At 45.5% G+C, this 26,120-nt stretch overlaps 1 protein-coding gene across 1 annotated transcript; it reads right to left on the bottom strand.

Moving 5' to 3' along the window:
• On the bottom strand, positions 1 to 26,120 carry kmt2ba (lysine (K)-specific methyltransferase 2Ba; the record flags this gene model as incomplete). The annotated part of the gene is made up of 37 exons (XM_083679820.1): positions 1 to 1,302; positions 1,714 to 1,843; positions 1,976 to 2,059; positions 2,273 to 2,386; positions 2,712 to 2,964; positions 3,301 to 3,432; positions 3,677 to 3,798; positions 4,225 to 4,401; positions 4,628 to 7,130; positions 7,291 to 7,455; positions 7,607 to 7,767; positions 7,962 to 8,040; positions 8,847 to 8,964; positions 9,152 to 9,310; positions 9,521 to 9,655; positions 9,860 to 9,957; positions 11,403 to 11,587; positions 11,885 to 11,961; positions 12,127 to 12,237; positions 12,528 to 12,632; positions 14,107 to 14,291; positions 14,725 to 14,838; positions 15,010 to 15,127; positions 15,311 to 15,403; positions 15,630 to 15,776; positions 16,103 to 16,216; positions 16,350 to 16,460; positions 17,733 to 17,836; positions 18,204 to 18,476; positions 18,656 to 18,720; positions 18,998 to 19,226; positions 19,768 to 19,924; positions 20,243 to 20,338; positions 20,654 to 20,838; positions 21,194 to 22,915; positions 23,257 to 23,323; positions 25,818 to 26,120. 37 exons carry the CDS (start codon positions 26,118 to 26,120, stop codon positions 1,027 to 1,029), a joined length of 9,267 nt encoding a protein of 3,088 aa, XP_083535946.1. The 3' UTR covers positions 1 to 1,026.

The following is a 26,120-nucleotide window of genomic DNA, read 5'->3' on the forward strand; positions in this document are numbered from 1 at the left end:
GAAGGGGTAGATGAAAAGTTTAATCACAAAGCAATTTGTATTAAAAACATACGTAGGTGAAAGCAACGTTTTGGACATTTCTTTCACCAGCACCTTCATAAATACAACAAAAAGAAAACAACCACAACCACAACCTCAACCTGTCCCCTGCTCATAAGAGTCATGGTTATAATGGTCTCCATTACCTGGTCACTGACACTTAAAATATAGCTGCTCTAAAATGTCTATGGGAGGTGGTAGCATGGGTCAATTATACAAAAGCGCATTTGTTTATCTTCAGAAAAACATGTCAGACTTGCCTAGTCTACTATGTACAACAATGCAAGCGCTTATGGCCATTGAAAGTAAGGTGCTAAAATCAATTTCTCGTCCCCTCCAGAGTAGCCTTGTATTTTCACAGCTGCAGTAGCACAGACAACAACCCATCTTTAAGAGTCTTAAAGAGTCAACAATCCTTCTTCAGTCATGTGACAGAGGACCAACTGAAATGGAGTTTGTTTACTTAACCCCCACCTCTAACATATAATAACTACTTCTTATTTAGCCACTATTCCAGCAAGAGGCCGATTGGCAACTGATTCAAATTGTAGGAAACCAAGATAGTTGGTTGTATGAGATGGTTGTAATGTCATTAGTGTCCTTTATACACGACTGAGGTCTGAATGAACAGCATTTCGTTGTGAATACCTGTGGCGGTAGCCATTTTGTCACAAAATACTGTGCATTCTTCATACCAGATATGTTACTCTAGCATACGGTTCAATCATTTGGTTTCTGTGTCAAAGGAGGGAGAGGCTCAGAAGAGAACAAGGTATAACAGCATTAAATGTGCACCATGCGCCAGTTTTTAAATTAAACTAACTACGAAGAAGGGTTTCGATCGATCAATTCTTTGTGTAATCGGCAAACCCTACTCCTATGGCCATATAAATGCATTTGCCCCCCCTGTTGTCTAATCTCCCTCTTATCAATTCAAGTAGTCCCAACAGTTGTTGAGTTGTTGCCGTTGGGCTAGTCTAGCTGGTTCTAGTTGAGGAAGCGCCTGCATCTCCGCGTGCTGCAGTTGCAGTGCAGCTTGTTGCTGGCGTCCTCGATGGGGAACTTGTAGTCGTAGGTGAGCTCCTCCCCGCGGTAGATCTTCCTCAGGGCGAAGATGACGATGTGCTTCCGGGTGTCCACGTGGATCACGCGCGAGTAGCAGTTGGGCTCGCACGAGTGGTTGATGAAACGCGCCGCGTTCCCATGCATGGTGGCGTCCACCACGTCAAAGTCGTCGATGCGGAACATGTAGCACCCGATACCCTGAGGAGGAAATGGGAAGAGAAGGAGGGTTTAGGTATGGGCTAAAATTCTAAGCTTGGAGGTTTGTTTTTGCTTCATTGAAATATTGAATCACTTTGACAAGAGAGACCAAGTATAAATAAAGTTGAGTGACTGAATAATATTATATTATATATTATAATAATAATAATATATAATATATTCAACAGCTCTGACAAAGGTCTGTTGTCCAAAATGTTATTATTTGTATTTTGTTTTGTTAAGAATACCAGTATGCTTTCTTTTAAAGCTACACATTTTGTACTTTTAAGAACAAAAATGACAGGTACGAACATACTCTTTATCCAACTTAAAATTTAAAACACAACCACATCCTGCACGAGGGATTAAGCTGATAATTATTATCATTATAGTTGACCGTCATTAACCAACCTTGCTGTCATAGTATTTCTCTCGCTTGTCTGTCAGAACGGCACGGATGACGTTGCCTGCATACTCGATCACCATCTCCCCAGCATCGATGTTCCTTTTGCAGAACAGGCCACGTCCGTGAATGGCAGACCTAGGATGAGAGATTGTGATTAAAGGGCCTACAGAACAGAATAGTACTATAGTCATGAAAATAGTGAAATAATTGGTTAATAATAATAATAATAATATGTTTGGTATTTTTTCAATCAAAGTGTTTAGTTACCTGTAGACTCCCACTGCTTCCTTGGAGGTTTTCTCCAGGTGTCTGAACCTCATGGCCATGGGCAGCTCTGTGCTGGTGGCTCGCCTATGGGAGAGGGACACAGAGGATACAGAAGGTTAAAACGTTTATCATCAATCAGGTAAAAAGCTAAAGCTTGAAATGACGGCAGAGGACAGATAGGGATGGAAGTGGTTCATTCAGTAGGTGGCCTTCATTACTAAGTCGAAGTAAGTAAGTAAAAAACTAATAATGTTTAAAAAAACTAATTTGAGCATAACTCTGAGGCAATGGTCTTACCTGCTGGATTTCAGCGGGACATCATCGTCCTCCTCATCACATGGCATTGTGATGGCATCAGGTAGCTGCCTGTGTTGCGAGGCCAGGAAGTTGAACATGTCAAAGGTTGACTTCCTAAAAAGGGGATAGAGCAGAGGAGACCGTTGGTAAAAGGGTTGGGAATCTGCTTACAGAAAAATACTAAAGGTAAACAAGGCCATTGTGAAGACCTGTCCTTCGTTAGCCTTTACCTTTACTAGGTTTCCTCAACAGGTAAAATGCACATACATCAATGTTTATAGAAATGCAGAAGATTTATTCAAATTATTATTTTAGCAGGAACTCCCATTGTGGTCCGAGGACCTCTTTCACAACCTGGACCCGGCCAAGATGGCAGCTCCAGTATAAAACAGACATTCAGAGGCCTAACATTCCCAGTCCCTGGGTTTGGGGATCTTACCGAGAGTAGACCTCGGCGCGGGCGCAGCCGCTGGGGTTAAGGGGCAGCTCCTCCTCGTGGTAGTCGTAGCTGTGGAAGCGGAAGCGGTGGCCCTTGCAGCTCGCCGCTCCCTGCAGCTGCTCCAGCAGGAAGATCACAGCATCGTGAAGCACGCCCAGAACGCGTGCTCCCGTCATCCCGCTCAGGGGCAGCTGTTTCAGACGGAAGCCTGCTCGGGCCTCCAGGACGCCGTCGATCACCGCCCGCCACGCAACTGAGGGAGGGGGGAAGAGAGATTATTCTTATGTTGAGTTGGACATATTTTTGGGGATTCTGTGTTATATATTATTATTTGTCACCCTCTGAACAACCATCACCCACTTGGACTGGCTGACTGCGGAATCTCATCTGAGTGTGCCCCGGATTCTGGCAAGTAACCAATTGCCTCCCCAGGTACCATAGCATCCAACATGACAAGTATGTGTATATGTTGACATCTCACATAGTGGTTGTGTTACTCCTCTAGTAGAGTTTCCCCATGAATGGATAACAATAATGCAATGCCTATATCAGGTTTTAAAGTAATGTCTACAGTCAAAAAAAGTCTCACCCTCTAAGTTGTCTGCCTGTACCCTGAAGCCGTCATCGCTGGTGATCTCAAAGCGCAGGTGGGGCTGGTTCATGTAGACTGGACTGTCCTTCTCCTGCTTAGGTGGTGGTGCCTCCTCGTCTGAGCTCAAACCTGACAGGAGGACAGAAACTATAATTTAGGACAGCAGCTCTTGTACTTCTTGAACATCCTCATCCTTACAACTACTATTCAAACTGTTTTATGATATGTTTATTACAAGAGAAACTGGGCAAAACAGCAGCACACAGTTACAGACAAAACCATTAAAATAACATCAGTTGTTAGTATGCAAGAATAATCTCAAAGTGCATAAAATAAGTAAGAGAGGTATTAGCTGAGTGTAAGGATGCCTCACCAGAGTAAGGACCCCAGTCAGAGAGGTCTCCATGGCGAGCGCTGACCCACACGTGGGTTTTACCGGAGATGCTGCCATTACCCCGCGCGCTGGGTGGCGGGCGGTCCATGGGAGGTTGTGGTCTGCAGAACATATTATAGAATGTATGAATAAACATTGATGGAAATACAGTACCAGTCAAAAGTTTGGACAACTTCATTCAATGGTTTTTCTTTATTTTTTATTATTTTCTACATTGTACATGACATCAAAAACTATGAAGGAACACATATGGAATTATCTAGTAAACAAAAAAAAAGTGTTAAACAAACCAGAATATGGTTTATATTTTAGATTCTTCAAAGTAGCCACCTTTTGCTTTGATGACAGCTTTGCACACTCTTGGCAAGGTGTGTCCAAACTTTTGACTGGTACTGTATGTGCATTTAGAAGGAGCAGGACGGAATGTGTCCTCCTCACAGACATTTTTAAAATATATTTTACACAAATAAACCATCAGCAAGACAGTTGGTCTATATTTAAAAAGGTTTTGTTTAAAGAGGACTAACCTGATCTTCTCAGGCTCTGGTAGCTTAAACTTTGGCTCCACCTTCTCCTGAAGTGTCTCCGGAACCTTCTCCTGAGCCTTCTCCTGAGCCTTCTCCTGAGCCTTCTCCTGAGCCCTCTCCTGGTCCAGGTCCAGTATCTCTTTCACTGTTGGTGCTTTAATCCGAACGCCTCCAGCTCTGTAGAGAGATAGAACACAGTGACTCACTTTTCACTCATTCAGTCAAAGTGAATCAATCGATCAGACTTTATCTGCATGTTTCATAAAAACTGAAGTCCACCGTTCACATGCACTTTACAGCAAAAAAACAAACAAAAAAACAATAACACGAGTAGAAATATCATGGCAACAATAACAGTAGAAAACTAGAAGTCATGTCACCATTATTAAACACATTTCCATACCTGCTCCCATCCAGGTCATCTGGGGCACTAGGGAGTGTCTGCTCTATGAAATCCGTCCTGCATTTTTTCCTGCCCCCGCCTGGCCGCTCAGAGACCGAGGACACCCTCTTGACACGGACCTGGGAGCGCGACGTGGTCGCACTGTCAAGTTCATGACTGAGGAGCCCGCTAGATGTCACCGAGATAGCCACTGGGGACTGGAGCTTGTTCAGGAAGGGGTGGACACGGAACTGGGAGGGACTCAGCACGTTAGGCTGTGTCCGCGGGGTCAGGATGTTGGGCAACGTCCGTGCGGGCTCCCGGTGGGTCGCCATGGCCCGGTCGATTATAGCTTGGGCCATGTCTCCCTGACCACTTGTCAATGTGGCCGAGGCGGGCACAGCGACACAGTTGACCCCAGCAGTTCTCCATCCACTATTCATGGGGACTGTTCTGACAAAGACTCGACCGTCCGAGGGCAAACTCTGCAGGGGCCTGTTCTTATAGGTTACAATGTGCGCAGCTGGGCTGATACTGGTTCGTGGCGCTGATGTAGCAGGCGTGACTATGACGCGGGGGACAGCACGTGGTATGGCGTTACTGCTGTGGATCATCTTGGCAATCTGGCTGATGCGGTTGTAGGACGGGGAGCTGGTGCTGACTGCCTGGTAGGTGTTGGTTGCTGGGTTTTTGATCAATATCTGACCTTGACGGTTGACTAGCAGCACCTGCGGGGGTGTGGATGGGGCTTGCGCTGAGTTGGAAGCACCGACCTGAGATGAGATAACTATATGCTGCTGAGGTGCTTGCTTGGGGGTGCCGAGGCGGATAGCGATAGCTCGCCCCCTTGTGGCTTCAGCCTGCAATGGTACAGAGTTCAAGCCATTGATTACTATGGGGGAGGAGGTTACTGTGACTGTCTGTGGGATGGTACGGAATGAGATGGAAGGGGAGGTGGACGCTACATTCAAAGGCAAAACAGGGCCAGGGGGTATGGACACTGTGATGACTTTGGGCTGTGGTGCAGGTTTGGGTGAGATGGATCTCAAGCTCACAGGTGCATGTTGGAGAATTGTCATATTTTTCAGAGGGGTTTTTGGTGTGGTCTTTGTTGGAATCTTTTTCGGTGAGGTCTCCGGTTCGTAGTCTGGGTCTCCCAGGTCGTCCACTCCCATGAGTGAATCTGTTGATGAGTCACTATCATCCTTGTCGAGACCCGCGTTATTGAGGTACACTATGGAGCCGTCATCAGCGGAAATAAAATGGCCGCTGGCGGGATCCAAAATAACCTCATTTTGGGCTTCTGTTGACTCAGAATCCATTAGAACCTCCTCTTGAACTGAAACTTCATTGTTTGGATCACACGTTTCAAATACAGGTGATGACGATGACACTGCCTCTGATTCTGACTCTAGTCTCTCCCTAGCAGGAGACACACCAGCAGGGGTTATATCTTCATTAGCTTGACTGTCAGCGTCGGAATGCTCTTCTGCATCCTGAACTGCGTCCCTGCTTTTCCCCAGTTCCTGAGCTTCCTCATCGCCTGCCGCCTCGCTATCGTCGCTCTCAGACCCGTTGCCAGCCCCGTCCAGTTGTGAGATGGACTGGGAGGTCGGAGGAGGAGGGGGGAGACCACCTGCCTGTCCCGAGTCCTTTGACGCCTCACAGACCACTACTGTGCGAGAGAACTTCAAGTAATGATCCAGGTCTTCATCGGAGGAGCCGTGGTCCAAGTCCTCTTTAGAGGTCATGGCTTTGGTGAATACTGCAGTTTTATTGGAGTCCATGTCCACCCCCTCGCCCTGGGTGTCGCCCTGGGTGTCCTCTCCTTGCACCCCCTCCCCCTCATCCTCCCCCTCCCCTTGGCCTTCTGTCTGCGATCCACAGTGCAGCGCCACGTTCTCGTTCAGCAAGGCCTCGTCAAACTCCAGCTTGGCGTTCAGCACAGACGCCACAGCCACATCTGCATCCACATCGAACAGGGCGAGGGGCAACTCCAGAGGGACTGTGTCTTCATCCAGGCCACCAGGGGGCAGCATGATCCCGTTGGCTGGCACCACCACTGCATCCTCCGGCTCAGTGGTGGCTAGGAAGTCATGGGGCACCTCGGCAGACACTGGTGTGGTGATTTTAAATGGCAGTCTGATCCCGGGGGAGTGGCTGTCAGACAGGAGGGGGAGGGCGGGTGGGGGACTGCTTGCACCGTCACGCCGCGGGGAGAGGTCTGAGGTAACACTGGAGGGGAACGAGTGGGGCGGGGTGCCCCAGCTTGAGGACACAGCGGCGCTTCGTCCCCGACGGCATGGGGAGGGAATCGGTAAGATTTCATCGTCTCTGGGTGGGGAGCTGAAGGGCAGGGATCGGGGATGGAGGGTTCCCCCTGAACGGAGGGTCATTGGTCCAACGGGAGGTTCGGTGGGGGAGGAGGAGCTGTGGCGACTATGGGATGATAGACGGCGCGGCCGACGGGTCTCCTCCAGATCTCTGATGGTCAGAATGTGGTGGGATTTGGACACTGCGTTTCCTGGAGGGGAGAGGAGAGGAGAGGAGATTATTAAAGGATAATGAAGAAATAAGAATATGTCATTGTTAACTGAATTAAAGGACATAAGTCTTATAGCAGATATCGATATTGCGCTCAGAAACACGGGCTGGAAAGTAAGGAAATGGTTTATGGTCTTTACCTGGAGAAGGAAGGGGTCGAGATGCTCTGCATGCTGGTCTCCTGGTTTGTGTGTAACCAGAGGGTTTGGGTCCAGCCCCAGGTTCCGGTTTTGAAAGTGGCGATGGGGTGCTTGGAGGAACCTCAATGGGTGGGGGGCTCATTACAGCCTCTGGAGCCTCTGTTTCTGAGAAACAAACAAACAAACAAACACAATCGAACACAAACACAATCATTAATTGCATTCAACTACAGAAATTACACTGGCCTTGGGTGAGATTCTATAGTTGATTGTGGCAAAGATCAAAAGTTCCCTATGCAGCGATGTCTTTGCGTACCTTTGTAGTGGTTTGGGCTGTGAGCGATGGTGTGGTTCTCTCCCTGGTCCCACTTATGCTCTCCTAGCTTCCCTGGGAGTGGACTACACACCTCTGTCACCTTACAGGTGTACTTACAGCGCCGCCGGGGGTCCACTGTGCTCCAATACAAACGAGAGCACCTGGACGAAGGGTGGGAGAATAGAGAGAGAATGAGTGATATATAGAGGTTAAATGTTAGTCATTCTCGGTATTTAATCTATGCATGTCAGACATGACAATAAAAAAACATGAGCACATTCATTATCCTAACAGAGATTAAAGGAATCCAAATGGATGATGTTGATGGCCGGTATTGAAGGTTAAGGTCACTTACTGATAACCCACTGGATAGAGTCTTGCGCCATTTGCTGATAGTTCATTAAGCACACCCAGTCTGTTGATCTGCAGAGAGCCTGGATGGATACAGAGGAAGATGGATGGTTTCAGATCATTACATTCACAATAGGGAATTATTGATGGCAATACACACACACACACACACATACATACATATATATATATATATATATATATACACACACACACACACACACACACATACATATATACACACACACATACATATATACACACACACACACACACTCACCAAGCACTTTATTTGGAACACCTGTACACCTTCTCATGGTGGAGGTGGTGTAATGGTGTGGGGAATGTTTTCTTGGCACACTTTGGGCCCGTTAATACCAATCAACCATGTCACAAAGCAAAACTTGTCTCAAACTGGTTTTATGAACATGACAATGATTTCAATGTTCTTCAGTGGCCTTCCCAGTCACCGGATCTGAATCCAATAGAACACCTTTGGGATGTGGTAGAACGGGAGATTCACAGCTTGAAAGAGCACCTGAAAAATCTGCAGGAATTGCGTGATGCAATCATGTCATCAAGGACCAGAATCTCAAAGGAATGTTTCCAATATCTTGTGGAATCAATGCCACGATGAATTGAGGCTGTTTTGAGAGCAAGGGGAGGCCCTACCCAGTATGAGAATAGTGTTCCTAGTAAAGTGCTCAGTGAGTGTATACACACACATATAACTCTTGGTGGCCTGAAATAGGGGGACTATGTATTAAAAGTGTTGTAATTTCTAAATGGTGAAACCAATATGTACACAAATACCCTTAAATAAAAGCTGAGAATCTATACTTTAACCTCATATTAACTGTTTGAAAACCACGGAGCCCCACATACTCACCGATCGTCATATTTATAGATTCTGGCTCAAGGCCAGTAAGAAACTTCTTGCGGAGGTTGATGCCCTCAAAGTCCACGTAGACCCGCCGGAGGATTTCAAACCTGTTACCAGACACCATCTGGAAATGGGGTGAAAATGGAACGTAAATCTTGAGTCTCATATAAAACTACAAGATAAGCCTCAAGGTGTGCGCTACTGACACGTCCTTGTGAAAGTGGAGCTGACGTTTGGAATGAGAACTATGTTTGTGTGTGCTTGTGTGTGTGCTTGTGTGTGAAAGCGCATGTGTTTATCATAAGACATACCTTGCCACTGATGAGGTCCCGGTGCTTGAAGCAGAAGACCTTCCTATCCACTTGGAACACACAGTTGCGGGCGCGGGCACACATGAAGTGATAGTTACTCTGACAGGAGGAGAGACAGCAGCCCACTGTAGCCCCATACTGGCCACACCGCTCACAACGCTGTGCGGAAGAACAGAGTGAGTGAATGAAAGAAAGAAGTGGGGGGGGGGCCATAACTAGTGGGAAAACTCCCTAAGTAGTTTAATGTAATGCCATGCAACTTAATGTAAATACTCGAAAGGGTTACAAGTTGAAACAGAAGTCAGTCTACTGATTCATCCAAGCTTTGAGAAGTGGTGAACTTGTGTTTTTATTTTTGTTTTTTTTTACCAGGTGGCGCCCCCTTGAGACGGCACTGTGCACTTGCAGCAGGGCGCTGTTGTCTTCGTACACCTCAGCAGACCACAGGCAGCAGTTGACGTGGGCCCACTCGTTCTGGCCCAGGTAGAGCAGCCGGCCCGCGTCCTACAGGGACACAGAGTGGATCACAAGTCAAGTGGGTTTTACTTACTTTAGGTGAATGGATTTGTTGTTAGTCACTCTGGATGAGAGGGTCTGCTAAATTACAAAAAGGTCTAGTAGGTAATGTAATTAACTCTGGGCCGTCTGTCGAAGCTGCCATCATTTCTGTAGTAGACACAGTACTGTGAAGGGTGCAAAGGGACTCACGTTTGGTGTAGCATCTCCACATTGTTGGCAGAGTGAACATTGCCTCTCATCTTTGGTCCAGCTGGGCTCCTGGACCCCAGTTAGAGCATCTGTGATACCTATACAAGGTAGAACAAGTAATCAAATACACTGGGCCTAATGGTTATTTTGAAATGTGATAATTACCATGCAGGGTTACAAATGTATCATGAAACCAAATATCCACAATGTTAAATTCAAAGGTATTGTAAGGTAAAAATCTGTCCTCAATCTATACACACTAAAACTGCCCAACGCATCACCGGTTCCTCACTCCCCTCCATTGAGGCTGTCCAGGGCAAGCGATACTTGCATGAGGCACGCAGCATCGTCAAGGACAGTTCTCACCCCAACCACAGACTGTTCACCCCACTCCCCTCCGGGAGGCGCTACAGGTCTCTCCGTACCCGAACCAGCAGGTTCAGAGGAAGCTTCTTCCCTGCGGCTGTCACCCTACTGAACTCCAACTCTGCACCTAGGTGACAACCTACCAACTAACCCCTACACCCCCCCCCCCCCCCGGACAATTGTACTACTCTTACCCTATAGCATTCCTATAAACTGTACATACTGTATCTTCACTTATACACACTGCTCTTATACTATATACTACTTCTCTTCTGTACATATCTGTCTATACTGTTCATAATGCACATACCCTTATTTTTTTACTAATCTTATAATGCTACTGTTAATACACTGCACATATCTGTACATACTGTACATATCTGTTTATACTGCATTCCATATTTATTCTGCTTATTTACTCTACTTATAATGTTACTGTTAATACATATACTGCTTATACTGCACCACTTATACTGCTCATATACTGCTTATACTGTTCATACTGTATTCTATATTTATTCTGCTTATAATGTTACTGTTAATACATATACTGCACCACTTATACTGCTCATATACTGCTTATACTGTTCATACTGTATTCTATATTTATTCTGCTTATAATGTTACTGTTAATACATATACTGCTTATACTGCACTACTTATACAGCTCATATGCTGCTTATACTGTTCATACTGCATTCTATATTTATTCTGCTTATAATGTTACTGTTAATACATATTTTGCTTATACTGCACTACTTATACTGCTCATATACTGCTTATACTGCACTACCTGTATATATTGTTCACATTGCACTTTTCTGCTTTTTTTGCACTTCTGGTTAGATGCTAACTGCATTTCGTTGTCTCTGTACTTGTACTCTGCACAATGACAATAAAGTTGAATCTAATCTAATCTAAAAATCTTGGGGCTGGTTTCCCAGACACAAATTAGGCCTATTCCTAGACCAAAAAGCATTGTGTATAGTTTGTTGGTGAAAAACAACCAATGCATTTCTTGATTTAATACCCAACTACTGTATTTGTGCGATTTGCTCCCGGACATGGCTTAATCCGTATCTGGAAAACCTCCTTTCCTCGGGATGGTGAATGGAGGAGAAGGTCTGCCTTTGTGACCAGGTAATAGGTAGTAGAGAGTGAGTGACAACACCCATACCTTGTGTTTTGAGGGGGAGGCCCTCCTGTGCCCCCGGCTGACAGCTGGTGACTGAGGATGGGAGTGTGGTGGTGTCACTGTGTTGGAGGCTACCTGCCCGCCTACTGCAATGGTATGTTCTCTCCAGCCACTGTGCATAGCTATGCTCCATAGAGGGAGGGAGAACAGCCTCAGGGAGCATACCACTGAAAAAGACGGGTGGGATGCGTGAGACTTGATCAGCAACTTTGTTTGGTTTACTTCCATGCTAGCTAGCTAGTAATATCTTTCAAAGCAAACTATTATTCCATAATTGGTTTATAAAGGACTCTTTACAAAGGATTCTTTATCTTGTTTCAACGGAGGAAATATCTAAAACAATCAATCCAATGGTCCTGTGGGTTCAATTCCCGCTGGGATTATGTATACAAAAACGTATGTACTCACTGTACCATAATTCGCTTTGGATAAAAGCATTTGCTAAATATATCCCTTGTATTTACCTCGGGAATTCTTTGGAGAGCGGATCCCAGATTTTCAGATCCTGGCTATGAAACCAACTGAAAACCTCCTCCAGCATCTGCAAGGAAATAACAGTGTACTGTGCTGTTGTCATGTGACACTATACTTTGACGAAGGAGGTTGCTCCGAAACGCACCAGCAATTAAACATCTTTGAAGAGATCAAGTTTCCGTCCTTTTCTTGCCATATAATATAATACAGTTTGAAGGAATGGCTGCCTCACCTTCAGGTAGTGAGACCTGGCCAGAGTGGTGAGCCGCTGGTCCTCGGGGAGACACTCCTCCTCCTTCAGCCACATCCTCATCACCAGGACAACATCCTCATGGAATGCTTTCTGTTTGGACAACGGGGCAAGAAAATGTGTCAGAGGAGGAAATATCTAAAACACATCAATCAATCCGATGGTCCTGTGTGGCTCAATTAGCAGGGCATGGGTTATAAGCAAATTATTGGTAAGCAAATTATTGTCTCAAATGTTTAGAGGCATATACTGTATGTAGTCTGATTCACAATAGAACATTGATATCCACAGAGGTAAACACCTATTAGACTAATCTCTCCTCCCTAACTGCTTTTATGAGGTTTATTTTTCCTGTGTATATATAAAGGATTAAGGGATCTCACCAGTGAAGTGTACTGGCCTTCTTCAAACTTCTTTCCCACAGCATGTAAATCGCAGACGGGCAGTTGTTGGTCCCTGAGAGCATCTGGTTCGCTGGAATCCTCACACTATAGAACACACAAAGTACCGCGAAAAGTGATGGAGACTGTTGTCAAGGAGGACATTAGAAAACAGGACAGTAAAAAAAATAATAGGGGCGGTTTCCTGGACCTAGATTAAGGCCCAATCCCATTACTTATTTTTACCCCTACCCCTCTTTTTCGAGTGCCCCTCGTTTTTCGACTTGCCCCTCGGAACAGTTACAAGGGGTAGTGGTTGAAATCTTCCCCTATGAAATGGGACAAGACCCTGATACGTCATCAGTAGTCGTCAATAGCGTTTACGTAAACAGACGCGACGAGTTTGTTGCCGGACATTTAGAATCTCACAATGCCGTCTTCAGCTTCATATGCCATCAAAGGGGGAAAATGCGACATGGAAATATGTCAAAATGCGGGACTGTCATGCTCAAATCTGCCTTAAAACAATGTTGTAATGTTAGCTAGCTAGCTAGAGACATCAGCATACTAGCGATTTTTTTGTTATGCTTGTTATAAAGAAACGTCTATAATACATTAAAACGACTAAGATAATATGATGGTTATCATCATTTTAATTTTTTTATTAACAAACAAAATACTTACATTTTTGATTTTCTTTTGTTGGTTCTGCAGCGTTCGCCACCATCTTGCTGATGATTCGCAAGGCATTCTGGGAGATTTCTCATAACACTCGGTTTTGAGTGTGCCTCTGAAAAACCTCAGTGTGGAGGGCCATGTAGCCCTACCACTTCGCCCTACCCTTCTATCCTAACAAGAATCAGGACACCCTACCCCTATGTGTGAACGCGCAAAACGGAGGAGTAGGGCTAAGTGGTAGGGGCAAGGGGTGTATTGGTATTGGGCCCAAGACTAGTCCTAGACTAAAAAAGCATCTTCAATGGAAAATTACCATTGAAAGTGTGATTTAATCCAAGACTAGGTTTAATGTGTGTCTGGGAAACCACCCCTATGTCTTCTAATGTTCACACTAGCATACCTCTTAGAATGTGTAGTATGCTAGTGCGGTTATTGGAACAGATAGACAATGTTTCAGTGATGCCAAACTACATTGCAATAGGGAACTACATTGTGACAGAGCAAGATCAAGAGTTTTGGGGGGTCTGTTTCCTCCCTGGACACAGATTAAGCCTATTAAGACTAAATCACCTTCAAAAGAGACTCGCCATTGAAGATGCTTTTTAGTGGGCTTAATCTGAGTCAGAGGACACAGCCTCAGAGTGTCACGCCAACAAGACAGCGATGGTGGCCAAACCATATGCAGAGTGTTTGGCCATTGAAAATTTACAGTGCCAGTCATCTCACTCCCCTGGAGTTTTTCCACATTTTGCTGTTTTACAACCGACTTTAAAATCGATTTAATTAAGGTTGTAACTGTAAAATTTGGAAAATGTCCAGGGGAGTTAACACTTACTGAAGGCACTGTATCTTCGACTCTGTATATGACTTTGTATATGACTCTATACACTGTATGACTCCTTACCTCGCTACAGGTGATGAGATGCTGGGTGCTGGAGGAGGAGAGAAGGTTAGCCAGCACCTCCTCTAGCCCAGCCTTCAGCCTGTCCTGTAGCTCTCCCTTCCAGCCGCTGGGCTCAGACTGGCTGCATGGCGTGCAGCAGAACACAACACCCTCCGGCAGGCCAGACAAGATCTCATACAGGTCATCTGGAACAAGACAAGGCAAGATAACATGATATGTTTACGATCTTGGTGAACCCGTTTATGGAATTCTGATACCATGGAGGCGTAGAGGGCATCAGCTGTTTTTGGTGATGTTATCGTGAAATGCTTTTGTTTGGTCCTAGAATCCATATGTACTTTTTTGTGTGTAGTTGTTACTGTATAATACATACAAATAATATAATATACATGTAATAAGACATCTTCCTTTGCACATACTGCAGTGTTTCTCAACCCCTAGTCAACGGGCTACGACGACAAGTACTTGTTTCAATATAAGCAGTCCTCCAAAGAGAAAATACTACAGCAAAACATTTTTGAGAAATACATGATAGCGTACTGCCTCGATGAAACTAATGTTAAGGAGGTTTCATACAAAGGGCAGTTCTGAGGTAGGTGAGCTGTGATTGGCACCTACCTGAGAGTCCTTCACATTTTGAGTGCACCCAATGGCTGCACTTGGAACACTGCATCATCTGGCTGTCACGACTGTCCTCCTCATAGCACTTGAAGCACACGGTGCAGAAGTTACCTGGAAAACACAGAACAAAGACACCACTTTCATACTGCAATTCTAATGTAATGGGTTGATGGCTTATCCCTGATTTGTTATCAGTGCGCCCGCTGTAATTCAAACCCTGTTGTTATTCAAACAGTCTTACCTAACCTTGGTTGTACAACATGTACGTGTTCCCATAGCTACCTTTTTTGTGTTGGACGCTGCAGTCTGGGCAGAGGTCCTGCTCATGGTTCCAGTTCATGTCCCACGTCTTCCCTGGGGTCACACCGCAGCTTTTACACCGGATGCACGTCATACACACCTGGGACAAGCAGAGCGAAGATGCAGAAACATAGTTGGAATAGGGACCGTTGTGATGCTCAGGAAAGACAGGGGAAATATGGAGAAATAGACCAGAAACAGAAGTACTATTGAATCTTATACACCATAAAATAAAGTCTTGAACACTATAAAATAATATTCTATTATAAACGCCAGATCTTACCCAGGGCAGGAGACAGTTCATGGGCTTAGGGTAGGTTGGTCCCAGACAAGAGGGGTGGTAGCAATTCTGGCATCTTCTGCACTGCAATACAGGCTATAGGAAGAAACAGGCCGTTCAATTTAAAGTGTGAAAGTGGGGTTGGAAAATGGTCAATAGAATCATAGAATAGAACCATAGAACAGAATCATATAATAGAATCATAGAATAGAATAATATAATAGAATTATAGAACAGAATAATATAATAGAATCATAGAATAGAATCATATAACAGAATCATAGAATGTCACTTGAACTGGAGACCCAGCTGGGCTGCACACCTTGGTGTTCTTGCTCTTGCGGCCGCACACGTGGCAGAACTTGCAGCGGCGGCAACACCAATTCTCCTTGTTCTCCTCCTGAGGCCGCTCGTCAGGCCAGAGGCAGAAGCTGTGAAAGGGCTCACAGCACACCTGGCAGAAGATCATCTGGAGGGGGTTTAGACTGGTCGTTATTATCAAAACAGCAGATTAAAGGTGCATTCTGCAACTTCTGTTGGATTTAAACAGCTTCCTGTGCAGAGAGTAACAACAACACACTTGTTAGACTCCAGGCTACTAACAGGCTAGTCAGCTCTTTTCATAATGCAAAATACATTTTAAAAGATATTTGTTCCATTCAGGAAGAATGTATCTCAGAAAATGGAAATTAAGCAGCCGTGATTCCAGCGTCTTGGATTGGAAAGAACTGTTGTCCCGGCTTTATACCAATTTGATTGGTTAATCTAGCCCGGATTGACAGGTGCTTTCAGTACCTCATGTTGTCCTTTACTGGCGCAGAGCAGACACACAGGCTGAGGGGTGACTGGGACGGAGGTGAGGATACTCAGACCGCCCATCAACCACACGTTCTGGACAGCACAGTCCTCCTGAGACGGAACGAAAGAGAAGGATGGGAAAGAGTGAGTAAGAGAAACACTGCAAAACGGTACAAAGACAGTTTGTGTGAGTGTGATTGTGAATGTGAGTGAGTGTGTGAGTGAGTGTGAGTGACATCCTCACCTTGAAGTCGACGCGGATCTTGTGTGTGGTCTGCAACGGCGGCGCTTTTTGCAGGAATCCGTTGGCTAGTGTTGACAGGACGCTCGACAGCGCCGGGTGTTCTGCCGAATTCTGGGAACGAATGACATAGCGAAGGGGATCAGTTCTGGGATCGTGCTGCACCCCATCTTTAACAGTCCCCTCCTCTTGCTGCGAAGACTCCTCCTCTTCCTCCCGCCTCTCCACGTCCTCTTGCACCTCACTGCCAGTTTCCCCTGACTGGGGGGGCAGAATCGGGGACTGCAGCATCGACTGCACCAAACACTGGGGCAGCCGCTTCAGGCGCAGTTGCAGCCGCCGACGAAACTGTAATGATGGGCTCCCGGAATGATCTTTAGCTGTGTGGCCCCCTGTGATTAGCTCAGGAGGGGGGCGCTCCTCCTCCTCAGCCTCCTCCTGTGCCTGTGAAGGGGGGGACTGCTGAAGCCAAAAAGCAAGAGGGGTGGGGGAGGACCAGCATTACACCACGACCACAGACCACAATCACATGCTAAGCAGCAAGAAGCAGCATGGAGAGGGGAAAGACAAGAGGGAAGGAGAGCCACCGACACCACCATCTTGGAGAAACCACTGTGAGGAATCAGAGTGAGGGAGGGGGCTGAAAGAGTTTAACCTTGGAGTCAGAGTTAGGAGGGGGCTGAAAGAGTTCAACCTTGGAGAGAAAGGAGAGAAATTTCCACCAGCAAGTAATTGTACAAGTGAGGAAATAAAGTTGTGCACTGTAAAGTTATGAGAAATCATGTTATGGCTGTAGAGAGCAGCAAGGGGAGAGAGTCATGCAATTTGATTAAACTAAGACTATAAGATATGAAAAAAGTGAGAAAAAAAAAAGATTCCAGAGAAATCGTTAACCACCTACATACAGAACATTCATACAGTATTAATTCATGCATTAGCAATTACGGTATGGTCAAAGGGATAAGCTTTTCCAAGACGATCATGAGACACATTTACTTGTAACATTAGCATTTGACTTCAGGTTACGACTTTCACAGAACTAGGTTAAGAACAGTGCACATTTCACATTTTTACATTTACATTTATGGCATTTAGCAGACACCTTTATCCAAAGCGACTTACAACAAATACATTTGTTTACCGTAAGTAAGTGAATCATCTATCCATCAGTCAGCATAAGATAAAGTAATCAATGCTCAGACCAGGGGCCATTGGCAGTCACAATATATATAATATTTATATTTTAATATTTTGACTTTTAGCAGAGCATATTTGTCTGTCACAGGAGCTGCCCACTCCTGCACATAGAGGATGAGGATAGAGTGTGTTAGAATTGGTTAGAGTGAGTTCAATATTTGGCAGGCAGAGATTTCTGTGGGTCATTACCTTGTCAATTTTGCGTCTACCCGGGCCAGCTTTGCGGTGCTTTATCACTTCACAGGGCACCTCCTCTGAGGGGGGAACTGGGGGGGCTTCAAAGGGCACAGGATCTGCCAGGGAAACAGACGGATTTAAAAGTTCAATCGCCAAGGCTCTTGTTACACTGATACTCTGAGGTACAATGTGCATTGTCCTCCATTTTCCACACTGAAGCCAGGCAGCAATACAGTACAACAACTCAACTGGTGAGTCAGGAGCTGCTTTGACTAGTCTATACATTTTAAACTTTCAAAACAGAAGCTAATACAACAGAATCCTTAACAGTGGAGGCTGGTGGAAGTAGAAATCGGAGGACGGGCTCATTGTAATGCATGGACCGGAATAAGATTCCGTTCATTCCGTTCCATGCATTATAATGAGCTGTCCTCCGATTTCTACCTCCACTGATCCCTAATACAGCTGTCAGGTGCTTCCTACCGTGGCGGCTGGCGGGAGGGATGGCGGTGGGCTTCTTGATCATGGACTCCCCAGCCGTGTCCGTGTCGGAGTCAGAGTCCTTCAGCAGGCTGCTGTAGGACCGTGGCGTTACGTTCCTTCTCGGCTGCTTCCTGGTGGAAGGACTTCGGAAGTCTGAGTGGGTCATTGGGGTCAACCCCTCCTCTTCTCCTCCTCCTCCCCCCCACTCCTCCTCCCCCTCCTCATCGGTAGAGAGATGGCCGCCCGTCGACGACCTGTGACGCTTTACCTGGACTGCGCACCAGAAACCCATGTCATGAAACAATTCTATGGGCTAAATAAAATCAGCTGGTTCCAGCATGTGGTGCTGAGGTTTACAGTCCATGTAACAAGAGGTAGTCTACTCTACGTGGGGAGTGACAATGGTTAAAGCAGTTAATGGTTAAACCCTAAATAAAAGCACAATTGCATACCTTTGTACGGCCTGGTGTTTGTGCGACTTGCTTTGAGCGACTCAATCCGAGCACACCTCTTTAAGCTGGTGAGATGGGGAAAGAAACATAGTATTTCAATATGGTTTGTAATATTAAAAAAAAAAAAATCTAAAAAGTACAACAAAAGTAATAAAACAAGCTGAACAAAAGCTGCATCTGAAGAAGTGACACACGCACATAAAAACCCTGTCTTGAGGTAGGTGACTGTATAAAATCCAAGTGCCAAGCAAATGTAAGATGTAAATAGTCTGGAGCATCACTTTAAATGTGCATCTACGAGTAAGTAAGTAGGAGAATCAAACTAAATTCGAGGCAACGTACATGCAGCATTGGCGTTTGGTGTTGGGCCCTCCAAACTTGGGCTTATCCAGGCAGTTGCTGCATCTGCCGCAGTCCTCCTCTTGGTAGCAGCCCTTGCAATTCAAACACCGGCGGGCGCGACCGCCAGGCCCAAAATCACCACCGCCCGGCCTCCTTTTGAACTTGCGAATCCTTATCGGCTTCAGTTCCAGCGAGCCCACGCTGTCCTGGTCAGAGGGGTCTGCAACATCTAGTGAGAGAAAGAGGGGGGCGGCAGAGGGAAGATACAAAGATCTCACAAGGTCACTATCATGGAGCAGGGCTATCCGTACGTTTGGATATCTGCCACGTCTTGCAATCATGGCGAAATTCAGTTCGAAGTTCCAACAGTAACATCAACATCCTCACTAACAATGATATAACCCCCTCGAAATGGACTTGCTGACATTAGCTGTTGTTTTTCTGCATTCGCGCACAATTCGAGGAGGCAGCCACCATTACCTAGTAGATGCTACTGATTAAACATAGTCATAACAACCATTAGGGAGCTTTTAGAAAGCTTCAATGTTACATACTGTACCTTTAACATGAAGTAAATATCTTAAAGGCAGATTGCGGCTGCTTTCCTCGCTAATGCTTTTTCTGCAACAGTTCTCTAATTGGATCTATTCATTCCATCTAACCGTTATGCACACAGGTAAGTGAATTAAGAACAGGTTCAGTTGCCATGACAACTTGAGTGGATGTTTAGAGGAGTAAGGCAGTTGCATCGAGGTAAGGAGTGTACCCACCTTCTGCGGCTGGCGATGGGGTTATTCCCTCCCTCTCGTGGAGGGGCAGAGCGCTGAGCCTGGGGATGTCATCAGACACCATGGCACGAGGCTGCCCCAATGCCACCGCAGCGGCACGACACACATGCTTGATCCGTGGACCACCTAGTAGTCGCTCCTATGGGTGACAGAATGAAATAGGATGACATACTAATGAAGATTAAACTCCACACAAAAAAAGACTATACATGCAACCGAAGCATCAGTGTGCTTTGTTATTTACACCTTGTAATTCAGAAAAAGCTGCTACCAAATCCATGTAAATAATGAACAGTAGCCAACAAATAATTTTGTAGTCCACTAAAATAGTACAACCACATCCTCCTGCACCTCAGTAACCCCACACACACACACACACACACACACACACACACACACACACACACACACACACACACACACACACACACACACACACACACACACACACACGTACCTGAGCAGTGACATCTTTGGTTGCTCCCCTGAATCCCCTCCTCCTCCTACCCCCTGCTATTTCTCTGGACCCCACCTTCAACGATCCGGACAGTAGCTGAATGAGACAGGTGTGTAACAATTAAGTCATAACAACATTTACTGTTTAGTTCCATGGCCATGTTACAAGGCAGGCTAATAATCAACATTTGCTTTAATCCTACCAATTCCATCGAATTCAGCCACCTACTAGACAAAAAATATGCAACAGTAAGAATACAGCATTGACTATCTTAACTACTGCTAAACTCAAATCAGCTAAAACAGGGTCAGTGGCTCTGTCTCAATATCTACACTACAATGCAAGGTCAATACATTGCTTCATTCATTCAGGTGTGGATATTGGAACATGGCCTGATTCACGGATTCTCACCTGCGATGACTTGAGCTGTTTCTGCTGGTCGATCTTAATGAGCTGGACCTTGGCTCTCTTCAGCAGGTGTAACATCTTCCTGTTGGCTCTGGTGAGGTTGATCCGATGGCTTATTCCCCCCTGGTCCACTAACACCCCATTGCCATCAACCTCAGCCTCGTTCTCAGCTAATTGAGTAGAATCTCCTGGGAAAAGGAATCAAGAGTTAGCTCTTAAGTCTGAATGACTTAAAGTGCTCTAACATACTGGCAGAAGAGCTGTCACTACATGAGAGACTTACAGTAATTCCTAATTGTAATTACATAGGCATAATCACTCACATGGTTCATTAAGTAGTACAACCTAAATTATCTGAGAATATGTACTCAAATGACCCAAAGACATAAACTAAAGCTGGATCATTAGGCAATATGCAATATTCCTCAAGCATGACTACATATCAAAGTAAAACATAATATCATAACAACACAGCAATCAAAATAATTTTCTGGAATGTTAAAACAACAGTAATTCCCAGATATGAAAGATGCAAGTGCTTACTTTGGACATTTTCCATTTCGTTATCTCCCTCCACCTCCTCCCCCTCATTCAAGGTGATTTGGGATGCTGCTGCGTTGGCAGCGGCAGCACCACGGACAAGCACCGCCAGTTTCCTCACCACCCCTGGAGAGTTCAGGTCCTCCATAGTGATCTTGGATCTCCTTCTCTTCCTTACTGGCGAGGTCAAACTTGGGTCCTCTTCGGATTCTTCTCCTTCTCCACCCTGAGCACTAGAAGGGTCTTTCTTTTGCTGGGCGAATTTGGAGGTAAGCTTTTTGAGTTTCTCATAGACCTTAAGGTGGGAAGAGCCCGGGCTGAGTTTGGAGGTTTTCTTCAGGGAGAGGGTAGAAGAGGATAGACCGGCTTTATTCCTCCCACGCCTTTTACCAGTTGGGGTGTCAACTTCAGGCTTGAAGTCATGGTCTTCAGTTTGGGGTGAGTCCAAATCATTATCTGGATCAAAAAACAACACATTCATGGCTTCCTCCTCTTTCTGGTTGTCCTGGGTCTTACATGACTGCCCCTTTTTCGGGGAGGACCTTGGCCAGGATATAACCTCATCGTCAAGGAACCTCTTGGGTGCCTTGATAACACGGGAAGACCTGGCACTCAACACGGGTGTGGAGGAGGTACTGACACCCTGCTGGACCTCTCCACCAGGAGTCAGGCTAGAGTCGCCCTCTGTCTTGGTGGTGCTCTCCACCTGCAATGGCTGTTCCCGTCCCTCCTCCTTCACCTGTGGCTCGTAGGTGTAAAAGACAAACTTCCGCCGGACACGTTTTAGATTAGGGTCTGTCTGGCCCGGCCTCTTAAGGTCACTGGGCTTCCTCCTGTGGCCAAATAATGACTTGCGCCTTCTATTGGTAAACGACTGACTTCTACGGGCAACCCCCACCCTTCCGTCGAGAGGCATTGCTGGCTCCTGTCCCGTCTCGGCTCCAGCCTCAGCTCCAGCCTCCGGGGAGCCACCCATGCCCTTGGACGCCTTTTTCCTCTGCTGCTTGTTCACAGAATTAGGGGACAAGGCTACTCCCTGAGTGGCATCGTGGATATCTGTGGTCACGCCCTCTTGATGGGATCCTCTCCTCCTTTTCGCAGACCTCTGTGGCTCAGCTTGATCAGTCTCAGCTTGATCCGTCTCAGCTTGATCCGTCTCAGCTTGATCCGTCTCAGCTTGATCCGTCTCAGCCTGATCCGTCTCAGCCTGATCCGTCTCAGCCTGATCCGTCTCAGCATCCTCTGATGCTTCACGAGACCCTTTCCCCTTACAACCCTTCCCTTTGCCCTTAACCACCGTCAGGGTCCACACTAGTTTGCCCTGCTTGTTACCTCTGGAATCACGTTGGGCTGAGTTGGCCCCCTTGTCGGAGCTTCTGCTGCCCTTGGTTGTTTGGTCTTGCCTGCTCCCCTTTCTGACTGTCGAAGGTGACTCCATTGTGCTTCCACTCTTTGAACCTGAGCCATGAGACTTTGTACCAGCCTCGCCTTTCTTCTCTGTCTCAGTATGCTGCTTCCTTGTAGAACTACCCCCTGGACTGGGGGCTACCTTCTCATCTGCCAGTTTGACATCTATCTTGGGCGTCCCCAAATTTTTCCCCTGACCCTCAAGGTCAATTTCTGAGCCCTTTCCTCTGCTTCTGACAAGGTTCACTGTGACAGTCTTCAGGTCTGGGGCTGGGGGAGGCTTCTCTTGGTTCAGTAATGACAACTGGAGAAGACTGCCTGGAAAAGTTATAGGGAAATTACAATACGCTATAAAAAGACTCAGAAACTGCAGAATGTAATCAAAACTCATCATTTTTGGAGACAGGTTTCATCGTTATGATTGCTAGCAAAAGAAAGTTAGCTAGTTAGTTAGTACCAGATTGACAATAACACTTTTGCTAGCAATCACAAATGTGATGTCCGTCTCCAGTTATGTTTACATTCTGCAGTTTGTGATGTATGGACTTTCATAGCGTATTACAATGTATTCATTTCCAACACATAAACAACGATGTGGAAGCAGTGGAGCACCACATGAAAGCAGATTAATAGAAATAGAGGAAGTGGAGTCTACTTACTTCCAGAGGCCTTGTGCGGTGAATGTAAGGACCGTAAATCAGTCCCAAACCCGGTGAATTTGTCATCCTTAGAAAAAGAAACAACAGGTTAAGAATACAACACAATTTTCAGCAGTGTAACAAGCTTATGACATGCAAAAATGATACACACAAAGGTGAGTATACAAAGTAGAGCAGATCTCTTAAAGATACCAGTGATCAATGATCAGATCCATAGCCTACATAAGACATAGCACATATAACCAGTCACAGTCAGTCAGTATAACATGAAAATTAACAAACCACTGTCTGTGGGTGTCTGTGGGTGTATGAGTGGGATTAGATTAAACCCAGTGGTCCCCCTGTCACTATCTGGTTACAAACCATCACATTGAACACGTTTAACAGATTATCAGGTTACAATAAGGAGTGTGGCGATAACAGTATAACATATATGTAACTTTCATTACAAAGCCCACTTCTAGCTCTCGCCTACATTATAACGCAGTGTGTTCAATGCTGGTCAACCCCCAATTTGCAACATCTGATACATTCTCCACAACATTCAGCAAGTCAGATTGGGGACCAGTAAAACAAAAAACAATAACATTTTCTAGACTAAGATTGCAGCCAGCTTAGTCTACTAAAATTAGCACAGACAAAACTATCTGTGAGTGCAGCCACCATGCAGTTCACCCCAGTTCTATGCAGTGAAGTGTGGCAATGAAACTACAAAAAAATAAAAGTAAGTGTGAGTGGAAGTAGCCTATACCTCCCTGTCATAACGTAGATTGAATCGTCAATAACTTTATTGAAAATGAGACTAACAGTCTCAGAAAATGGGATATGATGAATTAGCAGCAGTAAAAACGATTATGTTTTAACATTATGGTGCTGATTGAGCATATCAAAGTTTCAAATCAAAGTCTCAGTTAAGAAAAGTGATGAAATCCTCTTCAAATGCACACAGGCACGGTGACATTTGACCCCTCCTCATTGTAGACAAGGCTTAGTGCTGCTGGAGGTTGAGCATGATTAGAATGGTCCTTCAAAGGAATCTAAGTCAGAGTTCATTATAAAGACTAGCACCCATCATGATCACTGATGAAGAATGATCATTAATAAGACCTCATATTTAAGTTACAACTGAGGATCTCCATTTCACTTTTCCTAAGCAATTTACAACCCACTCTACTGCCAATGGCATAACCAGCATAGGGCATCGAAACAGCAGGCACATTCACTCCGACATACTCACATCCATCTTCAGGCTCAAGATTCTAGAATCTCATTCAGAATGATGCAACTCCAACATTCTACTGCACTATGCCAGATCAGGTGAGTGTAGAGCAGTCCTGTTGTGCCCACCGACTCAAGAAAAGCCTTATATGTCACTCTATGGCATTCCAAATGATTGCATCAGTAGTACAGCCTGATCATGGGATCCAGAGTGGATCGAGCAATGTGAAATCACAACATAGAGGATCATCTAATGTCTAACAGACCTCAATGAGCTATTAAGGTCAACTGCCAAGTCATGTGATGATAACATGCAGTAGGGCAGGTGATGAGAAAGAAAGGAGATGGTGATCAATTGCATTGATGCCTGGTAATTCTTTAAAACTGCTTAGCAGAATGTGTGCAACAATATCAGACAATTATGTCTGACTGTATGCATGACATTATTCTATTTCAATGTTCTATTGACAGCTTGTGAAGTTATAACTCATCCAACTAGGCATCCTCTAATTTCAAAGAAAAAAACTGTTCACCATTAATTCTGTGTTGTACTTACATATAATTCTTATATAACCAATATAATAACCATATGTTCTTCACAGTGTCAACCACAATTTACAGTACATATTAGCCAAGCAATAAAGCTACCTCTATAACATCTCTGTTATAGCCTCAAATAATGTTAATTTTTTTGTTGGAAAATTGGCTGCTGTACTCATGTCTTGACACAGACTCACACAGGTAAAGCAGAACACTCTATGGATCTGCGATCAAGCAGGTGGAACGTCTCGAGAACGTTTCTGTGCCACCAGTCCAAATGATGCACTGACGTTCTAAACATTGAGCTGTCAAGCGACACGCGACCAGGAAATAATCGTACAGCTCGTATTAGCTACGAACTATAACTACGAGATGCCAAGGGGTTGACCGTGTTTCAAGCTGAACAAAATATCATAGCTAGCAGTAATATAATTGCCATACAACAAACTTGTATCCAAGGTAACACTGTCTGACAACCGCCAATTTACCCGCTACACAAACAATAATTAAAGACCCCGGCAAAGCCAGTATGGGATTCAGTTCTCGAGTCAGGCTAGACAGATAATTTTCGACTGAGGACTGTGGTTTAGCTCGCAAGCTAGTTTGAATATGAACCAGCTGGTTGTCTAGCAAACTAACATGGAAACACATAGCTAGCCTACATGCATGTGAGATCTTCTGATTCTCTCATAGAAGTGAATAATAGCGCAGCGGAAGCTGCACCTCATTCGTAAATTGTTTTTTATTTCGACACACTGATAGCTGGTTTGTGAGGGTCGACAGTGCAGGATTTAGAAACTCACCTCCTCACTCCCGCTTGAGTAGAAACCCGCCTCTCTCTGGCGCCTATGTTTCTCAGCAATCCCGATTAAGCGCAGCAGAGACGGGTCCTCGCTCAACGTTAGTCCAATGTTGATGGGCCTAGGGCCTCTAGTGACTACCTCTCCGCCTTCCGAGCCGAGCCTTCCCTGCTGCGGACGTTTCTCCAACCGTAGCCGGCCACGAGATGTCCATGGCCGACCCGGGAACCGAGCCCGGGCAGGGGCCGCGGTGTTAGAGCCCGCGACATTAGCGGGAGATGATAATCCCCCTCCCGCTGCCGCCAT

The sequence above is a fragment of the Argentina silus genome (assembly GCF_951799395.1).
Source record: "Argentina silus genome assembly, chromosome: 11".
NCBI classification, from domain to species: domain Eukaryota; kingdom Metazoa; phylum Chordata; class Actinopteri; order Argentiniformes; family Argentinidae; genus Argentina; species Argentina silus.